Raw genomic sequence first — 24,843 nt, 5'->3', positions numbered from 1 at the left:
CATATACAGCTTATTAGTGAAGCAAATGAATGAAAGAGTGATCAAACCATGTTGCAGAGTATATATTTATTTATGAAAAGCTGACATCCACTCCATTACTATTCAGTTTCTTGCTCAGTGTAGTCATTCCGATAACAGTATGTACAATATATACAGAAATAGATTTTCAGTATTTTTTTTTTTAATCTATCTTAAAAATCAGTGAATTCAGATTTTTTTTTTTCCTTTGTGTATTAAACTGAATGTATTGATTCATAGTTGACACTCCGGGAAGGATCGGTTGGGAAGAAATGTTGACACTGTGTCATCAACCGTTTTAATGCCTGAAAATTAAAGAAAAAAAATCTATTTAGTGATATAAAATTTATTTTCTGACAAGGAAATAAAGTTTTACTAATAAGAGTAGAGCATTAGGTATGCATATGAAACAAAATAAAGCTGACTGGAAGTCCTCAAACTCATTGCTTTGACTTGCCTGACCACTCTATTAAACATTTTTCAGTCTGTGCCTTTCTTTATGCACAAGGCACTAGTTGATTACATCAACCCCCCAGTACTCAACTGGTACTTATCGTATCGACTTCAAAACAATGAAAGGCAAAGTCAACCTCGGAATTGGAACTCAGAATATAAAGATGGATGAAATACCGCTAAGAATTTTATCTGGCATGCTCACGATTGTGCCAGTTTGCTGCCTTAGTAATTTCTGGAATCAAATGATTCTAGCAAACAAAGTAAGCTGTCACATCTTTAACATTGGGATATTAGCATTTTCAATGCACATCTCGACATCAAGTGTCTATCTAACTTCCCCTCCAACACTCTTCCCAACATAACAGCCAGAGTTTTTTTTTTTTTTTCCTTTCAATTTAGAAAATCCTAAATCTATATTGTGTAAAATGTTATTGATTTGAGTTTAGACAACTGCCTTGACCTTGCATAAGGCTTTGACTTTACCCATTCTTCTCAGACCACCCTCACCTTTCTAGATGATGTTAGCTTTTATCTGCTGCTCCCTTACTGCCCTCTTTTCCTCCTCCCACTGAAACATCTTTTACCTGCCTCTTCTCCCTGACCCTTTCACACCACCTCTCTCAGCTCCCTTCCCTCCCTCCATCATTTATTAACTCACAAAATACATTACCACTTTCCCTTCTCAGACAAAGTTACAAAAGCCCTGAAACGTTAGATTCTTCACTCCTACCAACAAATTTAACATTTGCAGGAATGTCAACTCGAACTTTCAGGTTTCCTTTGATTCCAGATTTTAACTCTTGCTCTACTGCCTTCATTATTTCCACTGCTCTAACAGAACTGAAAAAAATTGTTCATGCTACTATTGCTGCTGTGTCAATTTTAGAAAACTTTTTAAAAACATTTTGAGTTTACAATCAAGTTTTAATTCCCAATTAAAACTGATGTCATTAGGAAAGCATGAAAATTAGTTCATTCTGTATGAGCATTACCACACCTTGCATGACTTAATGTTATTAGAACTAACAGTAGTGAAAAGTAGTAACCCAATGAAGAATCCTTTGCCAGTTGTATCAGACAAGGTGCATTAAGGAAAAAAAAAAGCCATGTCTAAAATGTTAGGAGCTCAGGACTGGCCTAAGGCTAAATGACAAAAACAGAAGGCAATTAAAGGAATAGCTTTAACAATGAAAATTTTGCTTCAACAAAAAAAGCTAACACTGTTGAATAATACAGAAACCAGAATACTGGAGCTGATCATCAGTTGAATATAGAAATGGTTGAAACAGTTAGAAATATAAATATAGATGGAGCTAAGAATCATCAGAGCTTTAGAATATAGACATATTATGAACAGTTAAAGCCATACATATGGAAAGAGCTAGGTGTCATCAAATCTTTAATGCATTATTAGAACAGTCTGAATGTGGATGAAGCTGTGTTACCAGGGCTTTAGTGGAATGTAGAAACAGTCTGAACTGTTAGAATTATTATATCTATATAGACAGAGCTAAGTATTATCTGGGCATTTGAATGTAGAAATGGTCTGAACAATTAGAAGTATATATGGATGCATTTAGGAAATCCATCTCAAAGGTAACGACATGAGTTACTGAAACATCACAATAAGAAAAGAAACAGGAGGAAAAGACAAGATCAAAGGCTGTAGTTATGCATAGTCTGTAAATAGGTGACTTGTTAATGAAGTACGAGAAGAAATTGTAAAGTTGATGCATTACCAAAAGTAAGTTTGACCCTGAGAGAGAATTTAAACTGAATCTAACTACATAAATTGCATAAACTATTTGAGAAAGAGGATGAAAACCAAACATTGTGTAGAATTAAGCATCATGGGAGATGTAGGTCTGGAAGTCTTTACTTTAGCAACAACTCAAATAAGAAATGGAAGTATTAGAATTCTTCCTGTTTTTCTAGGCTTTCTTACAATTATATTTAAATTCTTCTATTAATCCCAACCATGATAATAGTGTCATTTACACATAAGGATTTTCATAGAAATCCGTCTAAACTGATACAAAAGGTTTTCGATTAGGATAAGCCAAAGGATTGGAAGGGTAGACATCTTGATGTCTGTATTTAACACAAATTCTTCATTGCTTATAATTCTTTCTACTTTTGGTACATAGCAATTTTGATGGGAAGGAAAGTCAATTGCATTGAACCCAGTGCAGAACTGGTACTTATTTTTACCAACCCCAATGGGATGAAAGGCAAAGTCAACCTTAGTGGTGTTTGAACTCATAACATAAAGAGCTTGAGGAAATGCCATTAATCATTTTGTTTGATGTGGTAACAATTCTGCCAGGTTGCCACCTAATATTTGCATATAATTAAATCACTTCAACCACCATCTGTCTATATCTCAAGAACAGCTTTCCTTTTAACAAATTGCAAAGATCTCAAAAATCTACTGCAATATGTTAAGTTTCCATAACGCCCAGCCAAAGTGAAATAACTGATACAGCTAACTCTCAGAAAAGTAAATGGAGAACCTAAGCTAGGGCCACTTTTTTGATATTATCACAGTAAATGCTAGTTTTGTTTGTGTCTGCTTCTATCCTGAAAATACCTTTTTCTCTCCCAAATTCAACAGCTAATGAAATGATAGTTATTAATGAACCTCTGTTTCTTATTTACTGGGCTCCTTCCTTTTTATAGCCAACAGAAATTTGACAATAACAGCATCTTAGATCCCTAAAGTTGCTATTGTGTGAGAAGTTTACTGTAAACTATTTCTGTGCAACAGAAGACTGAGATATGTGGTGCATTGCTGTATGCAAGAAGACCAGCCCACCACTGTGGGTAGTGGTGCCTTGTAAAACACATCCAGTATACCGTGGAGCAGTTGGCATTAGGGAGGGCATTCAGCTGCAGAAACCAAGCCAAAACAGACTATGGAACCTGATACTGCCCCTGGCTTGGCCAGTTCCTATCAAACTGTCCAACCCATGCCATCATGGAAAAATGGATGTTAAATGTTGATGACTTGAAAAGTTTTGAATATTAGAGAGAAGCTGCCTTCTTCGTAGACATATTTGCAAGTTTGTTTTAATCCAACTAATCCTCCAATTGCTACCAATGTTGGTTTAAGAAACTCTAAAAAGCAACACAACTGTAATAGTTTAAAACATTTACCTGGATGTATTTCCTTTGGGTTTCATCATTGAGTACATGAGCGACATATCGAGAAGAAATCTTCTCTCGACCAGTACGTGCATGAATACCTACCATGGTAACTCCTATAGGCCAAGGGGCATTACCAATAGCCATTTCGAGATAAGCATCATTAGCCTGCAGTTAGAAGGCAAATACAATTATTATATAGCTAAGTAGAGTGATAATAAACACATTCATGTACATTCAAACATGGAAAGGCTTTCACAGTGGAAACTGTCTAGGAAGAGAAATCCTCCTAGATAATGTATGTGAAAAACACACCAGTGAACTATGAATGATATCATCAGGCCATAGGTCACCTGCATAAGTTATGGACACTGAATCTGTTGTTCATATCCCACTAAGAACTACCATTTTTATATTTAAAAAGTAAATAATAAATTTACTGATGTGTGCAAAGCTTTGTCAAACTGGAATTAATTACTAAACAACAATGATCAAAAAAGCATTCCTAATATAATTGTACATATCTATATTTTAACCAATTATGCTCAGTGTGTTTCTAGTTAATTATGTTATCATTTTTACTTCCACCTCAAGATTGCTGAAAAAGATGTAAGAAAGTGATTATTCAAAGGATTGAAAAGAAAATGTTATTGTTTTAATTTTGTGAATGGTTGACACAACGAATGAGTTTTAACCATACATGGAAACTCTTTACATCCTTTCATTCATGTGTTTCTAGATGTCATGTATGGAAAATTAAAATGTTACTCTTCAATGTTTTCTGTTTAATTAACAGTTAGTCAAAAAACTGAATTGATTTGCCGGGCTTAACTCTTTAGCATTCAAATTACTCTGTTGAATGTAATGCTTATTTATTCATATTCTTTTTCAGTTACTGATGCATTATCTTGCAGCTTCAAGATTTTGATGATGTAATTGTTTGTTTTAGAACGACATTGTAGGATTGGCGTAAGAGTTTGGATCTGGTCAGTTTGAACATAAAACAGGTAGAATATCTGGGGCCTGATATGGCCAGTTTAAATGCTAATGGGTTAATCCTCATTTTATGAATCTTTAATTCAGATTGCAGAACAGAAAAGGAACTATTTCATATAGCAGCTAAATGATGATTAAGGTTTTTCAGCAGTACTGACACTATATATTATCTTAAACTACTCCAGCTGTCTACATTACTGGTAAAGAAGAATAGTACTATTTAGATTTTAAAGCTATTGCATTAGGAACAGGTATGGTTGTGGAGTCAAGAAGTTTGCTTTGCAACCATGTGGTTGACGACTGGAAATTTTGTGATAAATCTATAATTTCTTCTATAGTCATGATTTTTTAAAGGAAATATTTACTTGTAACAGCCATGATCTTAGAGCTGACCAATTTTGCTCATCTATCTGGCTTTTGTACAGTTAACTTTGAAAACTAATGACAGGAATATCATCATCATTACTCCATATAATAATAATAATAATAATAGGAGAGTATTGTAGCTCGCTTGAAGCATTGTGTATTGTTTGTAAAGAATAAAAGTTTAGAATGGTACAACAATGCACTATAAAACAAGAAATGGACTATATATCTGTTGTAATTTGGTTATCTATAGTCCGATGATATTTCGGAATTACAATTCCTTCTTCAGATCTTCTTAGCTGGAGTCTCTGAAGAAATATCATCGGACTATAGATAACCAAATTACAACAGGTATATAGTCCATTTCTTGTTTTATAATGCATTGTTGTACCATTCTAAACTTTTATTCTTTAATAATAATAATCCTTTCTATAGGCATAAGGCCTGAAATCTTGGGAGAGGGGTTTGTTGATTACATCGACCCCCAGTACTCAACTGGTACTTATTTTATCAATCTCAAAAGGATGAAAAGCAAAGTCAACCTCAGTGTAATTGTAACTCAGAATGTAAAGGTGGTTGAAATGCTGCTAAGAATTTTGTCCGGTATGCTAATGATTATGTCAGTTTACTGCCTTAATAGTAATAATAATGGACATAAACAGTTGGACATTGTATTAATGGTCAAATAGTCACAAAACTGTCATTATTGATTAGCTGTCCTAGGTGACCATAATGTAGTAATTAAAGAAGTTGAAATAATTCCCAACTACGCAAAGTCGAAGATGGAGTACCACTATTAAAGCTATTCTTGTAGTAGTAGCTGCAATGAGGTCCATCCCCAAAAAACTGCCACAATTCTTTGACCAACTTAGATGAAATATGATATTGGCATTACACGAAAAAAAACTACTTGTTAGGCACTGCTCATATCCTGCAAAAGATTTTTCTCTTTTTCAAGCCTCTGACCTGAAAGAAAGACCTTAAAAGAAAATCAAACCAGTTTTTAGAAACTGTGAGAAGCACAATAATAACTGGCAATTTTAAAGACTATCAAGAAAAACAGTTATTATCATCATTGTCTTTTAACGTCCGTTTTTCATGCTGGCATGGGTTGGACGGTTTCATTGAGGGTTGGCAAGCTAGAAAGCTGCACCAGGCTCCAATCTGATCTGGCAATGTTTCTACAGCTGGATGCCTTTCTTAATGCCAACCACTCTGAGTGTAATGGGTGTTTTTTACATGCCACCGGCATGAGAGTCAGTCAGGCGGTACTGGCATTGGCCACACTTGGATGGTGCTTTTCACATGCCACCAGTATGGGAGCCAGTCGGGCAGCACTGGCAATGATCACACTCGAATGGTGCTTTTTACGTGCCAATCAGGCCGTACCGTCATCAGCCATGATGACTTCACTTGCCTCAACTGGTCTTCGCAAGCGCAGTTTATTGCCCAATGATTGAAGAGTACTCTTAAATGGGCTGGTTATGCTACACTAGCATAGGTCACAGTTACAGTCTCACTTGGCTTGCCAGGTCTTCTCAAGGACAGCATATCTCCAAAGGTCATGTTTCAACACCTCATCCCAGGTCTTCCTCTTCCATAGGATCCCTCTACTGCTAGGGTGTGACACTTTTTCACACAGCTGTCCTCATCCACATACAACACATGACCATACCAGTGCAGTCATCTCTCTTGCACACCACATCTGATGCTTCTTATGTCCAACTTTTCTCACTCTGTTGTGTATGCACACTGACGTTACACATCCAGCAGAGCATACTAGCTTCATTCCTTGCAAGCTTACGCCTGCTCTCATGGCTGTTCGCACACATGCGTCATTGTCTACCTTTTACTCTGAGCGAGAGGCCCTTTGAACTTTGCCCAGGCTATTCTTATTCTAGCAGCTACACTCTCAGAGCAACAACCCCTGCTACTGACTTGGTCACCGAGGTAATGGAAGCTATCAACTATTTCTAATTTTTTCCCTTGGAATATAATGGAAGCTGTTTTCTGCACATTTTCAGTTTTTATTGCCCCTGAGCATTTGCCACACAAAAACTATCTTCTCAGTTAGTCTTCCTTTGATATTGCCGCACCTCTTATGTGTCCATAGCTTACACTGGGTACATCTTATGGAGTTTCTACCTACGCTTTTTTTACAGATTGAGCAGGGCCATCTACCTGAAGGGATTTGTGGTTTGTCTGCTTTCCTACTTATTAAGACTTTGGTTCTTACTAGATTGACTTTAAGGCCCTTCAATTCTAGACCTTGCTTTCACACTTGAAACTTCTCTAGTTCTGATAGTGACTCAGCTATTAGAGCAAGGTCATCAGCATAGAGAAGCTCCCAGGGGCATCCTGTCTTGAATTCCTCTGTTATTGCCTGAAGGACTATGATGAATAAGAGGGAGCTGAGGACTGATCCTTGGTGGACCCCTACTCCTATCTGGAATTCTTCACTGTACTCGTTGCCAACCCTCACCTTACTGACAGCATCCCTGTACATGGCTTGCACAGCTCTCACTAATCACTCATCTATCCCTAGTTTCTGCATTGACTGCCAGATAAGGAATCGGGGGACCCTGTCAAAGGCTTTCTCTATGTCAACGAAAGTCAGGTATAGAGGTTTGTCTTTGGCTAGGTATTTCTGCAGCTGTCTTACCAGTGGTGCTTTTCCCTGACACAAACCCGAACTGCATCTCATCTAGACTGACTCTCTCCCTAATTAGTTGGGCTATGACCCTCTCCATGACTTTCATTAGCTGATCCAATAACTTGATACCTGTATATTGGTGTGCAGAATATATAATAATGGTACAAGATAGGAAGTGACACCAAAACTTCTGGAAATCTGCTATCATACAGTATTTATGAATGTTTTAAGAGGTCAAAATAGTATTACATTTGGCATGATGTCAAGGGAATCCCCCACTTAAGATCTAAAATTAAACAAGTAACATAATAGCTTGCAAGTTGGTCCACAACTAATTATCACTGAAGGTTGAAGATGTGGTTCACAATTAGTTTATACTGTGAATGGCTTACCTTTATATAATCTCTGTTCATAATATATTTCACAATCTCTACCATGCTTTCCAGAATGTCTTCCTCCACTTTCTGTGAAAAAATGAAAACAAAGAGTAAATTACAAAAAAATCAAAAACCATTTAAGAAGATACTGTTTCTTAAAAAGATTATCTTGCAGAAAAGGTTGCAACAAGTAAAATATAATATGAAAAAAAATATCCACAATTGAGAACTTACTTCCTAAAAATTTAACCAACTCAATCAAACATGATGAGCAGTTTTGAAATAAATCTTTTTTAAAAGAAGGTTTAAACAATTTTAATTCACTTGGAAACATTTAAGTTGTTAACTTCCATTTGTACAAGTTTCATTTTCCATTTGTTGGATATTTGGTGCTGCAAATTAGGAATTCTAAGCATTTTACAGTGTCACATGTCAAAATAATCTTGATGACAAAATTTCCAAATAAATATTAAAGCAATTAGATTAAGACATTATCTTTTGGTTAAGAATAATATGTCATTTGGTTTGGAAAATTGAAAATAAATAAAAAATGCTAGAAAGTTGAATTTTTTTTCTTACTTTCTGTTTGAGTTTTCGAAACAAAGGTTTTAAGTATGCAACAGTTTGTGTATGAGTAGCACTGCCCATTTTGCCTTTCATAGTTCGTTTTTGATCTTCAGTACGACTATTTAATTCCTCACCCCATAGCTTTAGGATATACTGAAATAAAGAAGTAGAATTCATTAGTTTGTTATTGCAGAGAAAGCTCATTTACTAGTTTATAAAATTCACATGCACACACAGAAAAGCTTTAAAATACTTGTAACACAGTAAAAAAGATAACTCTTTAGAAAACTATAATCGCAGAAAAGTATATCCCTTTTTGAGAAATTACTCTGGCCAGATGTTCTTTCTAATGCCAACCCATATCTGTTTTTCAAGGCATATTTTTTTTACTTCTACAGGTCTTCAAAGGCTCAGAGTGATTGATTGTAATGTCAACAAAGAATGTAAACATCATATCACTGGTAGTGATTAGTGAAGTTGGGGGATATCAATATTCACACACACACACATATCATCATCATTTAGCATCTGCTTTCCTTGTTGGCATGGGTTAGACATTAGACTGAAACTGGTAAGTTGGAAAGCTGCACCAGGTTCCAATCTGATTTGGTATGATTTCTATGGCCGGATGCCCTTCCTGATGTCACACACACCAGACATATTCTTTTACTCATTTCAGTCATTTGACTGCAGCCATGCTGGAGCACTGCTTTAAAGGGTTTTGTAGTCAAAGAAATCAACCCCAGGACTTATTCTTTGTAAACCTAGTACTTATTCTAACAGTCTCTTTTGCTGAACTGATATATATACACACATATATATTGGTTTCTTTTGCCGAACTACTATATATATATATATATATATATATATATATATATATATATATATATACATACACACACAATACTTCCTACAGTTTCTTCTACGAAATTTGCTCACAAGGCAATAGCCAACCCACAGTGTCATACAGTAGGAGTGAGTCCAAAACCAGATGACTGAAAGTGAACTGCTCAGTCATGCCTGTGCCTATAATACATGAAAGTAAAGACAATAACCTTGTGTTAATTTTTATTATAGGCAGTGCTAAGGCTTTTTGCAGAGCCTCTAGCACTGGTGAAGTCAAGCATCAATTGAACTAAGTTATTAATCCAAACAGAGAAAAACACAGACAGTGAGTAAGAGGGCTACTACAGTCCTGAATAAGGACTGAGAAAGGGCTTGTTATAAGATGGGAGGGGACAAAGTAGAGAGGAAGTAGGTACAACAGTTGGATAGTCTAAAGGAAAAGCCACTGCAGTAATAAAAGAGACAGAGAAAAATCTGTATAATAATGGTTGCAGTGTGTTTGTGAGCAAATCTTTACCAATCATTGAAATGACCATATTTTGGTGCAGATGTGGTCTCAAAGTGTGTATATGTAGCAGCTATGTTATTCCAAATATGTGAGCAGTATTATTTGGGATTTGTAGAAGATCAGCAACTGATTAGAGATGAAGCACTTTCTACTTCTGAAGAGACAGTGCAGTCTTTAAAATGCAGTTTAACAATGCTATATAAATGAGGCCATGAAAGATCAGAGGTTAAGAGGCCTAGCATCTGTAGTGATTCTGAAAGTTTTAACTGTGTATTATACAGGACTAGGAAGAATGTAGTTTTATCTTTGCTAGTCTAGTTGTAATACATCTTAAAAATATCATGGTAATCTTACTTTGAGAAATCGCAAAACAATTTCTTGATCCCAATCACGGTTAATCTGTCCAAGCTCTTTTTTCATTTTCTGAAATAAATGAAATAGTTTTAGAAAATTTCACAAAATCAATTAACTCATTTTATAAAGTGAAATAAAATAAGAAGAAAGAAAATTATCTTTGAAATATTTACAATTGGAAGACACAGTTTGTCATAAATTCACAGTAATTCAATCAAATCATGACTATTAATGCATTAGTCTACCTTGTATGTTCCATCCAGCAGATTTGATACTGAGGTTTTCATTCAGTTGTGTTTAACTTGCCTCAAACTCATTTTGCTCAGATAACAAACCATACAGTTTTTCCTATCCACTTATCTTCATTCCACTTTTTGTCTCTCCCTTTCCCACATTATTTCCACCTCATCTTTCGCCCTCTTTTACTTTTTTGTTTAAAAGTTGCTTATGCACTCATCATCATCGTTTAACGTCATCCCATTTAAATAGGAAGGCAAGAGAGAAAACATTCTAAAATAAAATTAATGCAATAGATTTTTGAGTCTTGAGAAACAAATTCTGAAGTATTTATTCTATATTTTTAAGGTGAGGAATTATGTATGTTATTTACAATGGACCTTGTTTATTGTTATCACAACATTTTGGCTGATGTACTCTCCAGCCTTCATCAGGTGTTCTGGGGGAATTTCGAACCCAACCCTTTATTTGACTAATGGGGTACACTGTTCTCATTCCTAAGGTATATTGCTGATGTTATTTTTCCGTTGATATTATTCAGGACATCCGTATACTGTAAGCCAACCTTCACTGGACAATACCTCAACTTCAATTCCTACCATCCATACAGTATAAAGAGAAGGATTGCTCAGTGCATAAAACATTGAGTAAAGACTATAAGTAGTGATTCTGATACACACCAGGAAGAAATGATCAGGCTAAGAAACAATCTGCTATGCAACAACTACCCAAAGAACATACTATCCACTCCGATGAGGAAGAGGAGAGAGGATGAAACCCATAAACTGACCACAGTCTGTCTACCCTATGTCAAAGGCCTCTCGTAAAAGATACAAAAGATATGCAGTCCATATGACATCAGAACACTTCACAAATATCTTCTCTGAGTAAAACCACCCATAGAAGAGAATGTGACCAAAAACTGTGTGTAATCTATCCCATGCAGTAGTGGTAGGTTATACAAAGGCAAAACATGCTGCCCACTTAAAGTAAGGGTAGAGGAACATCGTAGAGCTGTGACAAGAGGGGATGTTGAAAAATCAGGTATAGCCAATCAGGTATGGAAAAACGGAGACCACCTCCTGTTGTGGGATGAAGTTAAAATAATTGACAGAGAACACCACTGGAAAATACACAAAAATTAAAAGAAGCTACACATATGCTAGGACACAATAACCTCCTAAGCAGACCTAGTGCAGATATGAATGTAATATGGGAACTAGTATTAAGAAAGGATAAAATACTAGGTTTATATGCCCTGAAATTCACTCTATAATTGTCCACAGGCATATAGCATAGTGGATAAGGGAGCGGGCTACTAACTCTCGGATTCTATATTCAATCTCATGCAGGGACTTGAAAAACAATATCAAGAGAAAAATAACATCAGTAATATACCTTAGGAGTGAGAACAGTATACCCCATTAGGGTTCGAAATTCCACCAGAACACCTGATGAAGGCTGGAGAGTACATCAGCTGAAATGTTGTGATAACAACAAACAAGGTGAGGACACCTATCTGTCCATTGTAAATAATAATCTGAAGTATTTGTATTTGGAAAACTCAGGCCATTGTTTCACAATAGCTATTGATTAATAGAGCATCTAACAAGAAAACTTTATCCTAACTTCTAGAAAGGATACATTTCTGTTTCCTCTTAATATTCAAAATAAACAGTGATACTGAAGAAAACAAAATCACTCTCATATGACTGCTCCTTTTGATATCATCTTTAAACACTACCATCTATCCATAAAGACCATTGTCTGTAAAGACTAGCATCTCTCTTTAAACACTATTGTTTGTAAACACTGTTGCTTGTAAACATCATTGCTTGTAGACACTGTCATCTGTAAACTTATTTACCTCAATATCTTCTAATGTGGTCCCATCATCTTTAAAAGCAACATCATTGGACTTGGCAGCTCCATCTGTAGTTTTAATTAACTCATTTAAATATTCTTGATCAACTTTGTCCAAAGCAGCTTTGAAGTCATTCTGACCTCCTTGACCCTGACAATGAAATTTTTTTTTAAATAGTAACAAAGTCAAAAACAAAAATAAATTTCTTACATGAATTGTTGTTGATTAAATAAATTTTCACATTACTTACTAACTGCCACTATTAGAGACAAAACATTTTTTAAATATTTACATCTACACTCATCATCATCACACTGACAGTTTGACAGGATCCAACATGTCAGGTAGACTATGCTGAGCTCCAGTGTCTGCATATTATGGTTTTTCATATTGTTGAACATGCCATTATGGCTTAGTTTAGCCATCACTCACAAGTATGACCTGGCATTTTTTCCACCATGATTTAGTTGATCAGAGATGGGTCAGTGGATCCTATCATGGTGACTACAACCATCATAACATAGCTACCAACACCATGTTCTACCACCACAAAATATTTCACAACAATCACGACCAACAGCTGGAAAGTTGCTGCTGCTTCTAACCCAAACACCAGAGCAATTTAACCCTTTAGCATTTAAACCGGCCATATCCAGCCAAAATATCCTACCTGTTTTATGTTCAGACTGGCCAGATCCAATCTCTCATACCTACACTACTACAATGTCAGTCCAAGAACTAACTCACAGATCATCAAAGTCTAAAAGCTACAAGATAGTACATGACTAATTTAAAGCAATGTGAATAAATAAACATTACATTTGACAGAGTAATCTGAATGTTAAAGGGTTAAAATAATAAAATCAATGTAACTGCACATTTCTTGGATGGCTTTCTTCTGAAGACAGGCCTTTGCACCCAAAATATAAAGGTCTTTTTTTTAGAAAACTTCCTGCATTGTTAGTATTCTTTATTTTCCTTTTCTTTCATATTGTTGTTTTAGGTGGCTATTTAGTTGTCTTTCAATCATTTTAACTTTCAACTCTTCAAAATTTGACATTTCTTTTGTTGTGTAATTATTTTACAATGAGAACAAATTTGTCAGTAAACAAGAGTCCCCATGGGCATCTACTCCTAAAAAAACTACTGTAATTAACTAAAGGATTACAATGAAAAGAAGGTTATAGATAAAACTTTAGTACAAACCCACTTGCACTGAGATCAAGTTTACCAGTTTTAACTCTTTATATGATATGAACAACAAACAGGTTCCACTGTAACAAACTTTTATTTTTTTGTTTTTGATCAGTGTTATTTTCCATTTGCTTCTGTCTAGAAATGAAAGGAAATGACTACTATTCTCTTCAAACTTTGGTTTTGTGACCTGGACATCAATGCTTCGAAATTGACGTATTTTGCATTACATTTCACACAGATTCAGCACTGAGTTGCTGAAGCATAAATATTGTTATAGCAAATTTTCTGCTCAATACCACAAATTTGCTTGTCAGTTGCTTGACCATAACTACTTGAGCTGACTGACAATATGTGCATCTCTGATCATGAGCAGGAGTAGTGGGATTTTGAAGGGTTTGAATAAATATAACAAGAGCAAAATTTGAAGGAAATATTAGCCATTTTTCATACTTTCTGTGGGTAAGCAAATATGAAATAACAGTTGCTATCCAAGGACAAAAATCGTGTTACACACTGTTATAAGCCATGCCCAAGATTTTACATTAAAAAAAAATTGAAGAATGCAGACTCATTGCCTGGTTTAAAACAATGAACATCCAGCCCATGGGTACTATCAGTAGAGTCTACACTGTGGCAAGTAATTAAGCCAGGCTTCTTGTCTAACTTTCTCTTCCCAGTCATGGAGTCCCCTGAAATGAGTCAACAAGAATTAACCTCCCCAACTTTCTCCAAGTTATTTAAAACATCCAGACAATGATAACCCTTTAGCATTCAGATTAATCTGCCAAATGTAATGCTTATTTGTTCATATTGTTTTAAATCAATCATGCATTATCTTATAGCATTGGATTTTAATGATGCGATTGTTTATTTTTTTTAGAATGACATTGTAGGGTATGTGTAAAAAGGCTACATCTGGCCAGTTTGAACATCACTATCATCAACATTTATTTAATGTCTGTTTTCCATGCTGGCATGGGTTAGACAGCTTGACAGGTAGTGGCAAGGCCAGGAGCAGCACCAGATTCTATAGTCTGTTTTCGCTCGATTTCTACAGCTGGATACCTTCCTAACATCAACCACTTTACAGAATGTACTGGGTGCTTTTTACATGGCACCAGCACCCACACCCACACCAATACTTTTTACATGGCACCTTGGTTTTAGATCTCAATTCTGTTGTGGTAGGCAGATCTTCTTGCAATGTGCCACATATCTCAGTATCTGTCATCTCCTTTGTAGGGTTCAAAAATATCTGAACCAGATATGGTTGGTTTAAATACAAAATGAGGAATAAATAAAACAAGATGAATGCCTTCTATATTTACTTTGTTTACATCAGGTTCCAAAGTTTCATGCCGTTTTAGTCTTTGGTAAGCTTCAAGTTCTGTTTCCCCAAACAGAAGAATTGGTTCTCCTCTGTCACGTAACCTTCGGATAACCTTTAAATAAAATTAAGATTTAATGTAAATAGAAAAAAAAAAAACTTTAGATAATATACAAAGATGAATTGCCTAATGATATCAGTATGAGAAAATTCCTTTTGTTATTTGCTAATTATATCAGCTTAAGACAATAATCAAACAAAACTATCTGCATTAAAAAATGTTGATAAAAATTTAACAGAATTATTGCCACTATATCAGGTGATTAACCATAAAAGAATTATATTTAGTTTGTTTTTACCAAAGATATTTTTAGATTATATTAGCAGACATCTGGTTAAAAAATGTTTTCAAAATTTAAAATCAAAAAAAGATTACAATATGTATGTATGTATATATATATATATATATATATATATATATATATATATATATATATATATATACATCTCATGTGCGGGTGGCACATGAGATGCACCATTTTGAGCGTGGCCGTTGCCAGTACCGCCTGACTGGCTCCTGTAGGATTTTCGAGCGAGATCGTTGCCAGTGCCCCTGGACTGGCTTATGCGGGTGGCACATAAAAGACACCATTTCGAGCGTGGCCGTTTTCGTGCGGGTGACACGTAAAAGCACCCACTACACTCTCTGAGTGGTTGGCGTTAGGAAGGGCATCCAGCTGTAGAAACTCTGCCAAATCAGACTGGAGCCTGGTGTTGCCATCCGGTTTCACCAGTCCTCAGTCAAATCGTCCAACCCATGCTAGCATGGAAAGCGGACGTTAAACGATGATGATGATGATGATGATATATATATATACTTTATTTAAAAGCAGCAGAAATATAACAAAAGACTGTTACTCGGAGTTTCACGTTCCTGTTCATGAACAAAAGACTGTTACTCGGAGTTTCACATTCCTGTTCATGAACGGGAACGCGAAACTCCGAGTAACAGTTTTTTGTTATATTTCTGCTGCATATTACTCTACCTCTGGTATTTGAGTACTCTTTTTTCCACCTTGTTGCACATTACTCTGGTATATATATATATATATATATATATATATATATATATATACACACACACACATGTACATCATTTACTTGTTTCAGTCAATAGATTCTGGGCATGCTTCGGTACTATTTTGAAGGGCTTAGTCAAACAAATCAACCATGGTACAAATTTTCAAGCTTGGTACTTATTCAATTGGTCTCTGTTGCTGAACTGTTAACAAACCAACATGAGTTGTCAAGCAGTGCGGTGGAGGACAAAGATAATCATACATAAATATATACATACATATATATGTGTGTGCATATACATATACACACACACACATACATAAATACATACATAGGGCTTCTTTCAGATTCTGTCCACCAAATCCACTCACAAGGCTTTCATTGATCTGGGGTTTTATAGTAGAAGAAACTGGACCAAGGTGCCCAAACAGTGGGACTGAACCCAAAAGCATGTGGTTGGGAAGCAAGACAGTTGGTGTTGGTTTGTTTATATCCATATAACTTTACAGTGACTGATAAGTACTGGGATTGATTTGTTCAAATAAAAACCTTCAAGGCAGTGCCCCAGTATGGCCACAGTTGAATGACTATAACAAGTAAAAGATAATATCATCATCATTTAATGTTCATTTTCCATGCTGGCATGGGTTGGCCGGTTTGACAGGAGCTGGCTATATATAAATAAACACATACTTACATCTTTCCGAGGTAGAATTTCTTCCTTCTTTGATTCTTCAGGTTCCGAAAGTGGGACATCTTTTTTCTCTATCAGCTTCACAAAGAAGAAGAAAAAAAAAGGTAATCTATTTTATTACCAAGTATCATTACCATCATTTTAACATCTACTTTTCCATGTTTGCATGGGACAGATGGATTTTATTGAAGTAGTGTTTGTATGACCATATGCTCTTCCTGTTGCCAATCCTCGCCTGTTTTCAAGAAAAGTAATACTTCTCCATGCTCAGACATGTCTTTCACAGAAAACTAGAAATGAACATCACATGATGTCAAAACAAGCAAAACACACACATATATACATATACATATAATAGATCAGGATTCAAGTGAATCAGGCACTTAAATGGTAAGGCATCGGATTGGATTGAAAAGTAAAATGTGAACACAAAATAAAGGAATACATATGCGGGCACTAAAGTACAGGTAAGATATTCAGATTATGTATATGATTAACTGTACCTGAGTGAGTATATTGATAAGCCTGCGGCTAATTAGGAAACGCACATTGTACTAAATGTATGGTCTATAACATGCTTATATATATAAAAAATGGGATTAAAATGTATATGTTAATACAATTGAAACAACTGCTGGATTTTTAAGGTATGATCTAAAATAAAGATATGATTTTCTTCATACATATTATTTGTTGTTATATATATATATATATATATATAAACAAACAGGACTGCAAACAAACAGGAAACAACTTCTATCTCATTCCAGGGTGAAAAACTAGAGGTAGTCGATAGCTTCCGCTATCTGGGCGACCAAGTTAGTAGTGGGGGTGGGTGCGCTGAAAGTGTAGCTGCTAGAATAAGAATAGCCTGGGCAAAGTTTAGAGAGCTCTTACCCCTGCTGGCGACAAAGGGACTCTCACTCAGAGTAAAAGGCAGACTGTATGACGCATGCGTACGAACAACCATGCTACATGGCAGTGAAACATGGGCTGTAACTGCTGAGGACATACGTAAGCTCGCAAGGAATGAAGCCAGTATGCTCCGTTGGATGTGTAATGTCAATGTGAATACCCGTCAGAGTGTAAGTATCTTGAGAGAAAAGCTGAACATTAGAAGCATCAGTTGTGGCGTGCAAGAGAGACGATTGCGCTGGTATGGACATGTGGTGAGAATGGAGGAGGTTAGCTGCGTGAAAAAGTGCCACACCCTAACAGTTGAGGGAACCCGTGGAAGAGGTAGGCCCAGGAAGACCTGGGCTGAGGTGGTGAGGCAAGACCTTCGTACATTGGGCCTCACCGAGGCGATGACTACGGACCGAGACCTTTGGAAATGGGCTGTGCGTGAGAAGACCCGGCAAGCCAAGTAAGATCGTTGCCAGTGCCCCTGGACTGGTTCTTGTGCGGGTGGCACATGAGATGCACCATTTTGAGCGTGGCCGTTGCCAGTACCGCCTGACTGGCTCCTGTAGGATTTTCGAGCGAGATCGTTGCCAGTGCCCCTGGACTGGCTTGTGCGGGTGGCACATAAAAGACACCATTTCGAGCGTGGCCGTTTTCGTGCGGGTGACACGTAAAAGCACCCACTACACTCTCTGAGTGGTTGGCGTTAGGAAGGGCATCCAGCTGTAGAAACTCTGCCAAATCAGACTGGAGCCTGGTGTTGCCATCCGGTTTCACCAGTCCTCAGTCAAATCGTCCAACCCATGCTAGCATGGAAAGCGGACGTTAAACGATGATGATGATGATGATGATGATGATATATATATATATATATGCATACATATATATAACATACACACACATATACATATACACACACACATATATATATATATATATATATATATATATATAACCAAAATCCTAATAAGTAGGAAGGTAGATAAAACACAAACCCCTTCAGGTAGATGGCCCTGCTCAGTATGTAGAAAAGGAGTAGGTAGTAACTCTATAAGATGTACCCGGTGCAAGCTATGGACACATAAGAGGTGCAGCAACATCAAAGGCAGGTTAACTAGTAAGTTAGTTTTTGTTTGTGGCAGATGTTCAGGTGCAATAAAGACTGTAAACAAACAGGAAACAACTTCTATCTCATTCCAGGGTGAAAAACTAGAGGTAGTCGATAGCTTCCGCTATCTGGGCGACCAAGTTAGTAGTGGGGGTGGGTGCGCTGAAAGTGTAGCTGCTAGAATAAGAATAGCCTGGGCAAAGTTTAGAGAGCTCTTACCCCTGCTGGCGACAAAGGGACTCTCACTCAGAGTAAAAGGCAGACTGTATGACGCATGCGTACGAACAACCATGCTACATGGCAGTGAAACATGGGCTGTAACTGCTGAGGACATACGTAAGCTCGCAAGGAATGAAGCCAGTATGCTCCGTTGGATGTGTAATGTCAATGTGAATACCCGTCAGAGTGTAAGTATCTTGAGAGAAAAGCTGAACATTAGAAGCATCAGTTGTGGCGTGCAAGAGAGACGATTGCACTGGTATGGACATGTGGTGAGAATGGAGGAGGATAGCTGCGTGAAAAAGTGCCACACCCTAACAGTTGAGGGAACCCGTGGAAGAGGTAGGCCCAGGAAGACCTGGGCTGAGGTGGTGAGGCAAGACCTACGTACATTGGGCCTCACCGAGGCGATGACTACTGACCGAGACCTTTGGAAATGTGCTGTGCGTGAGAAGACCCGGCAAGCCAAGTAAGATCGTTGCCAGTGCCCCTGGACTGGTTCTTGTGCGGGTGGCATATGAGATGCACCATTTTGAGCGTGGCCGTTGCCAGTACCGCCTGACTGGCTCCCGTAGGATTTTCGAGCGAGATCGTTGCCAGTGCCCCTGGACTGGCTTGTGCGGGTGGCACATAAAAGACACCATTTCGAGCGTGGCCGTTTTCGTGCGGGTGACACGTAAAAGCACCCACTACACTCTCTGAGTGGTTGGCGTTAGGAAGGGCATCCAGCTGTAGAAACTCTGCCAAATCAGACTGGAGCCTGGTGTTGCCATCCGGTTTCACCAGTCCTCAGTCAAATCGTCCAACCCATGCTAGCATGGAAAGCGGACGTTAAACGATGATGATGATGATGATGATTATATATATATATATATATATATATATATATATATAAAAACATACATATATAAAAACATACATATATAACATACACACATACAAACACACAGAGGCTTTTTTTCCCTTTTTGCCTACCAAATCCACTCAAGGCTTTGGCTGGCCTGGGGATATAATATAAGGTGCCATGAATTAGGAATGAAGCTGAAACCATATTGCTGGGAAGCAAATTTATTAAAAATACAATTTAAAAAATAAACAACTGTGATTAAAACTTCTGAAAGAACATTACTTTTTAATTTTTTTGACTAATAATGAAGCAAATGCATTAACATATTTTAAAATAGAAAAAACTATCCCTATACTATCTCTCTCTGTTCACTTTTGTCCAAAATAGCATTTATGAACAAATTGAGTATGTACTCAGTTGAGTCAGAGAAATATATACTCAAGAACATTTGTCTTCCTATATTGAGACAAAGATAAGTTAGCTTAGCAGGGACTTAGCCATGTTAGATTGGTGAGGACAATTTCACTATTTCTCAGGACCACACTCATCTAAAGGAATGAACAAACATTAGCAACTAGCAAAAAGAATAAAAGAGCCTCTATGTGGTCACTCGGCTTGCTAGAAATAACAACCAGCTGAATCTCCATCAAAATACACTCTATTCTCTTGAAGATGAAAGAACACATTAGAGAAGGTAGTCCTAGATATATAAAAGTGATTCCATGGCTATGCTGGAACTCTGTTGATCATAGGTCTTTCTTATTCAGAGTTGATTTTCTTGTGTGTTTAAGGGCTTAGTCAAGTGTCAAGTGACATAGTGGTTAGAGTGTTTATGACAGTCAGGTCGTTGGTTTGATTCTCAGATTGTGCAGTGCATTGTGCCCTTGAGCAAGGCACTTCATCTCCTGTTGATTTAGTCTACTCTGTTGAGAGTGAGTACCAACGACAGAGGAGTCAATGGTTAAACCTTGTAAGAGATTGGTATCCCATTCAAGCAAGAATCTTGTATTTAACCACCATGGAAACGGAATAAGATCTTGTCTAATAGGGTTTTAAACCCAAGGTAGACTTTACATGTAGTGAATGGACAAGGGCAACAATCATGTTCCTTTTATAGGGCCTTCATGACTTGTGGGAGGAGTTATTCTTAGACCTGAGATCTAGTACAAATACTTACAGCAAAAGGATGGACTCTGTCAAAGGCACCCCAAGACCAGGAGGTGATGTTAAACTGGACGATGGATTAAATTTACAACCCAAGGACAGGAACAGTCCTTCTGACAGGCTTCTACACAGTTTGTGTTAAGCAAATTTCAGATTGTAGTTGTAAGGCACAAAAAGAGGTTGCTCTTATCTCGAGATGCAATTGGCAACAGTAAATCCAATGTCATGGGAACCAGCAAAACTTACCAGTCATTCCCTCATGTGCCCTCTGCCTAAGCTTTTGTCTAGAAAGAACTATTTCCCTGAGATCAGTTCCAAAAACATGTCTGTCACACACAACACACTGGTGAAGAAGAGGCTGTTTGAACATGCCACTTCTTGAAATGACACCACTTCCCCTCACTTTTGGTCCCTTATCCTTTCTCCACATAGATAGATGTAAGGTTTTAGTTGACCCAAGGTTATAGTATAAGCTTAGCTACAGACATTCCTGATGGAGTAAAACACACTTACCAATTATGCAGTGATGTGAGATCTCTCTCTCTCTCTCATATATATCTATGTATGTATCTATCTATCTCTCTCTCTCTCATATATATCTATGTATGTATCTATCTATCTCTCTCTCTCATATATATCTATGTATGTATCTCTCTCTCTCTCTCATATATATCTATGTATGTATGTATCTCTCTCTCTCTCTCATATATATCTATGTATGTATGTATCTCTCTCTCTCTCTCTCTCTCTCTCTCTCTCTCTCTCTCTCTCTCTCTATATATATATATATATATATATATATATATATATATATATATATATATATATATATATATATATATATATATATATCCTTTAACAAGAAGAGGAGTGACAGTGACTTTGGATGATGGCTTAGCTGGACAAAACTTCAAAATCATTGTCAATACTACTTCTGTTAAAGAACAATAAATTTGTACTCTACCAAATGTATAGAGCAATCCTTCAATTTAAAGTAAAATTGTTTTTATTATAACGTAAAAACAAACAATATATAGGGCGGCAAGCTGGCAGAATCGTTAGCATGCCGGGCAAAATGTCTAGCGGTATTTCGGAGTTTAAATTCCGCCGAGGTCGACTTTGCCTTTCATCCTTTCGGGGTCGATTAAATAAGTACCAGTTATGCACTGGGTCGATGTAATCGACTTAATCCCTTTGTCTGTCCTTGTTTGTCCCCTCTATGTTTAGCCCCCTGTGGGCAATAAAGAAATATATATATATATATATATGGTTATTAGGAAAGACTTCCGCCCAGGTGGTTTTTTGGTGGGGACCGTCAGAAGTCTTGCCGGTTGTTATTTACAGATATGCAATATGAGAGCTGGAAGTTTTGAGAACTTACCTCCTCATTAGTAGAAGAATTTTCAACATCATAAGAATTTCTATTATAAAAACTCTGCTGATAATGCTTCGCCAAATCTCCACGCTTAAAATATTTTTTGCCAGGAACCTTCAAAATGTAACAATAAAAGTTTGCATTTTTCACACAAGCATGATTCTTTGACAAAAATGGAATAAAAATAAAAATTTGAATATGAAGGAATATTTCACAATTCATTAATAATTTAGCAATACTTAGGAGAACAATAGTTCGATCATTTTTTGTTTTCTGAAATTCTAAAGAACAGTAATTGTTTCTCGTAACTTTTAAAAGACGGTTAATGTTGTATCTCGGTCATTTATTAATGTTCGAATACAGGATACCGTGACATTAAAATTTTTTTAAGTGAAATTATATTAGTTGCAAGGCTTTGTAGTGTAAAATAATAATTTGTAATTTTGTGATTTTTAATTCAAATTGAACAAACCCAAAGCAAGGTACTAAAATAATTATAGATTAGTGAAAAAAAACCCACTTTTTAAAGCTATTTGTATTAGAGAGTGTACTGAAAATACAAAATTATTATAAATAAGCTATCTCACACACATATATAATCGAGTTAATTGATCCCAGCTGATTTTTAACAAAAGTGAACAAAAAACCCTTGTTCATTTTTATACGACACTATCATAATTTAGGACATTTAAAATACATTTGGAAAATTTCATTAAAAATATGCATTTTATATTAAATTCGGGGAAACAAAATCTCGGAAGGGGACTTCACTAGCTATACCCAACTAACAAGTAATCAGAATGGTTTCAAAACAGAAAGATTTGGAAGAATTAGAAGAAAATTCTCCGATAATTTTCTTTAATGTAAATACTGCCGATACTTCACTGTGAATGAAATTTAAAATTGCATGAAAATGGAATTAGAAGGTCTGGAATATAAGACAAAATACAGATAACAGATATGAAATCAAATAGTATTTTGATACCATCATACAACACTCGTTATATTCATTAAGAGATCATCTTCAAAATACAAATCAAACCTAGCTTACCAAAACCTGACTCTCATCTAGTTGTCTTTTTTTCCTTTCGATCTCAGCCTTTAATAAATCCATTTTGCATTTGAAACGGTGTTTCTCACGAACAAGTCCCTTATAAAATTTAACATTGATCACGGAGTCAAGCGTCATTTCAAATGATATGAAAAAGATAGACTTGTACAACAAAAGAAAAGCTTTTACCAAATTTTTTCCCCTTCTCCTACGAATAATAGTCATGCGAACTGGTCATAAAGTGTTATCCTGTTTAGCTTTACTCCATATCTTTTGTAAAGTAATTTTTTTATGATTAATATTTCACCCTCTCACCTTTTAATTTTTCTTTTTCGTGCATTCATTTATTTTGATTCTCGCGTTCTTTCGAGATCATATCGATGCTTTTCCTGAAAAGGGATTAATATCTATAATATATTTGTTGGACTGTGGAATTATTAACAACTAACGCCTTGCTTTTAACGTTATATTAATCTGAAATCCCTCTGTATTTTTCTTTGGATATTTATTTCAGGATATCTTATGTTACAAGAAATATGTTCCATTTTGCTTATTTGACTTCAAAAACTAGGAAAAAGAAGTAAGAACTGTATTCTAAGGAACTTTGACCCCAATTACACATTCTGTAAAAGGTGACCGAACTGGTAGCTTTTTTGAGTCAAATTTCTTTTCGGTTTCTTTTGAACTCTTTGAGTTCAACTCCTACTGTGGTTAACTTTATTTTCCGTCCTTTCGGGGGGGGGGGGGCAATAAATTCTAGTCGTTTGAGATATCTTGTTTTATCTGGTACATTTGGCGACGACACTGGTGCCAAACTATATCAGTCCTTTCATTTTTTCTTTTTTGATAACGTTGTTGCCGTGGAGAGACTTGGGATCTTTTCCTTTTGGCCGGTACATAGAAAAAATAATTCACTTGGGATCTTTTCCCTTTTGGCAAAAGATCCGAGACGTGCATATGTACAGTTTTTTTTACAACTGTTGTAAAGTTGAATACTTTAGGGCAAGTAAATTCCCGTCAGGGTCGAATTTGCCTTTCGTCTCTGGAACTGACTAATTAAAAATCGAGTTCAACCCGGATCAATTAAAATTGATTATACTCATGCCCTACAGAAGAGCCACGGCTCTTTGCCGACATAAGACGTATATAATGGTAGTTGTTTTAGTTATAAAACATTGTAATATACTTTATTGATTTACGGTATCATTGTTCGTACTGATGGTGACCACAAATTTGTAGACCTTAATCCCACACAATTGGGGAATTTTCTTTAATGCCATTTGTTAGACCATAAAATCAGTTTAACAGATATTGTTTCATGTTACTTCGCATATTTTAGGTAATCAAATACAAGCTGAAGCATAATAAGGCTTTGTTGTAATTAATACTTCAAACTATCTGAATTAATTAATTAATTCATATTTGAGAAAGTTCTGTTCAAGAACAGCAAAACTATTGAGTGCAAAACATTATGTGCGCATGCGCAATTGTG

General features: G+C 36.3%; 1 protein-coding gene across 1 annotated transcript; it reads right to left on the bottom strand.

Moving 5' to 3' along the window:
• Positions 1–51: 51 nt before the first annotated feature.
• LOC106882627 (pre-mRNA-splicing factor 18) lies at positions 52–24,814 on the bottom strand. Its single transcript, XM_014933367.3, has 10 exons — positions 23,352–24,814; positions 22,307–22,414; positions 16,688–16,762; positions 14,912–15,025; positions 12,390–12,536; positions 10,286–10,354; positions 8,590–8,730; positions 8,026–8,097; positions 3,631–3,786; positions 52–323 (listed from the first exon to the last, which is right to left on the bottom strand). The coding sequence occupies exons 1-10, from the start codon at positions 23,574–23,576 to the stop codon at positions 234–236; spliced, it is 1,197 nt and encodes a 398-aa protein (XP_014788853.3). The 5' UTR covers positions 23,577–24,814; the 3' UTR covers positions 52–233.
• Between the last annotated feature and the right edge of the window lie 29 nt (positions 24,815–24,843).

The sequence above is a fragment of the Octopus bimaculoides genome, chromosome 4, assembly GCF_046866305.1.
Source record: "Octopus bimaculoides isolate indiv1 chromosome 4, ASM4686630v1, whole genome shotgun sequence".
Lineage (NCBI taxonomy): Eukaryota > Metazoa > Mollusca > Cephalopoda > Octopoda > Octopodidae > Octopus > Octopus bimaculoides.
The sequence above is the reverse complement of the archived record's forward strand: the minus strand, read 5'-3'. Positions and strand labels throughout refer to the sequence as shown.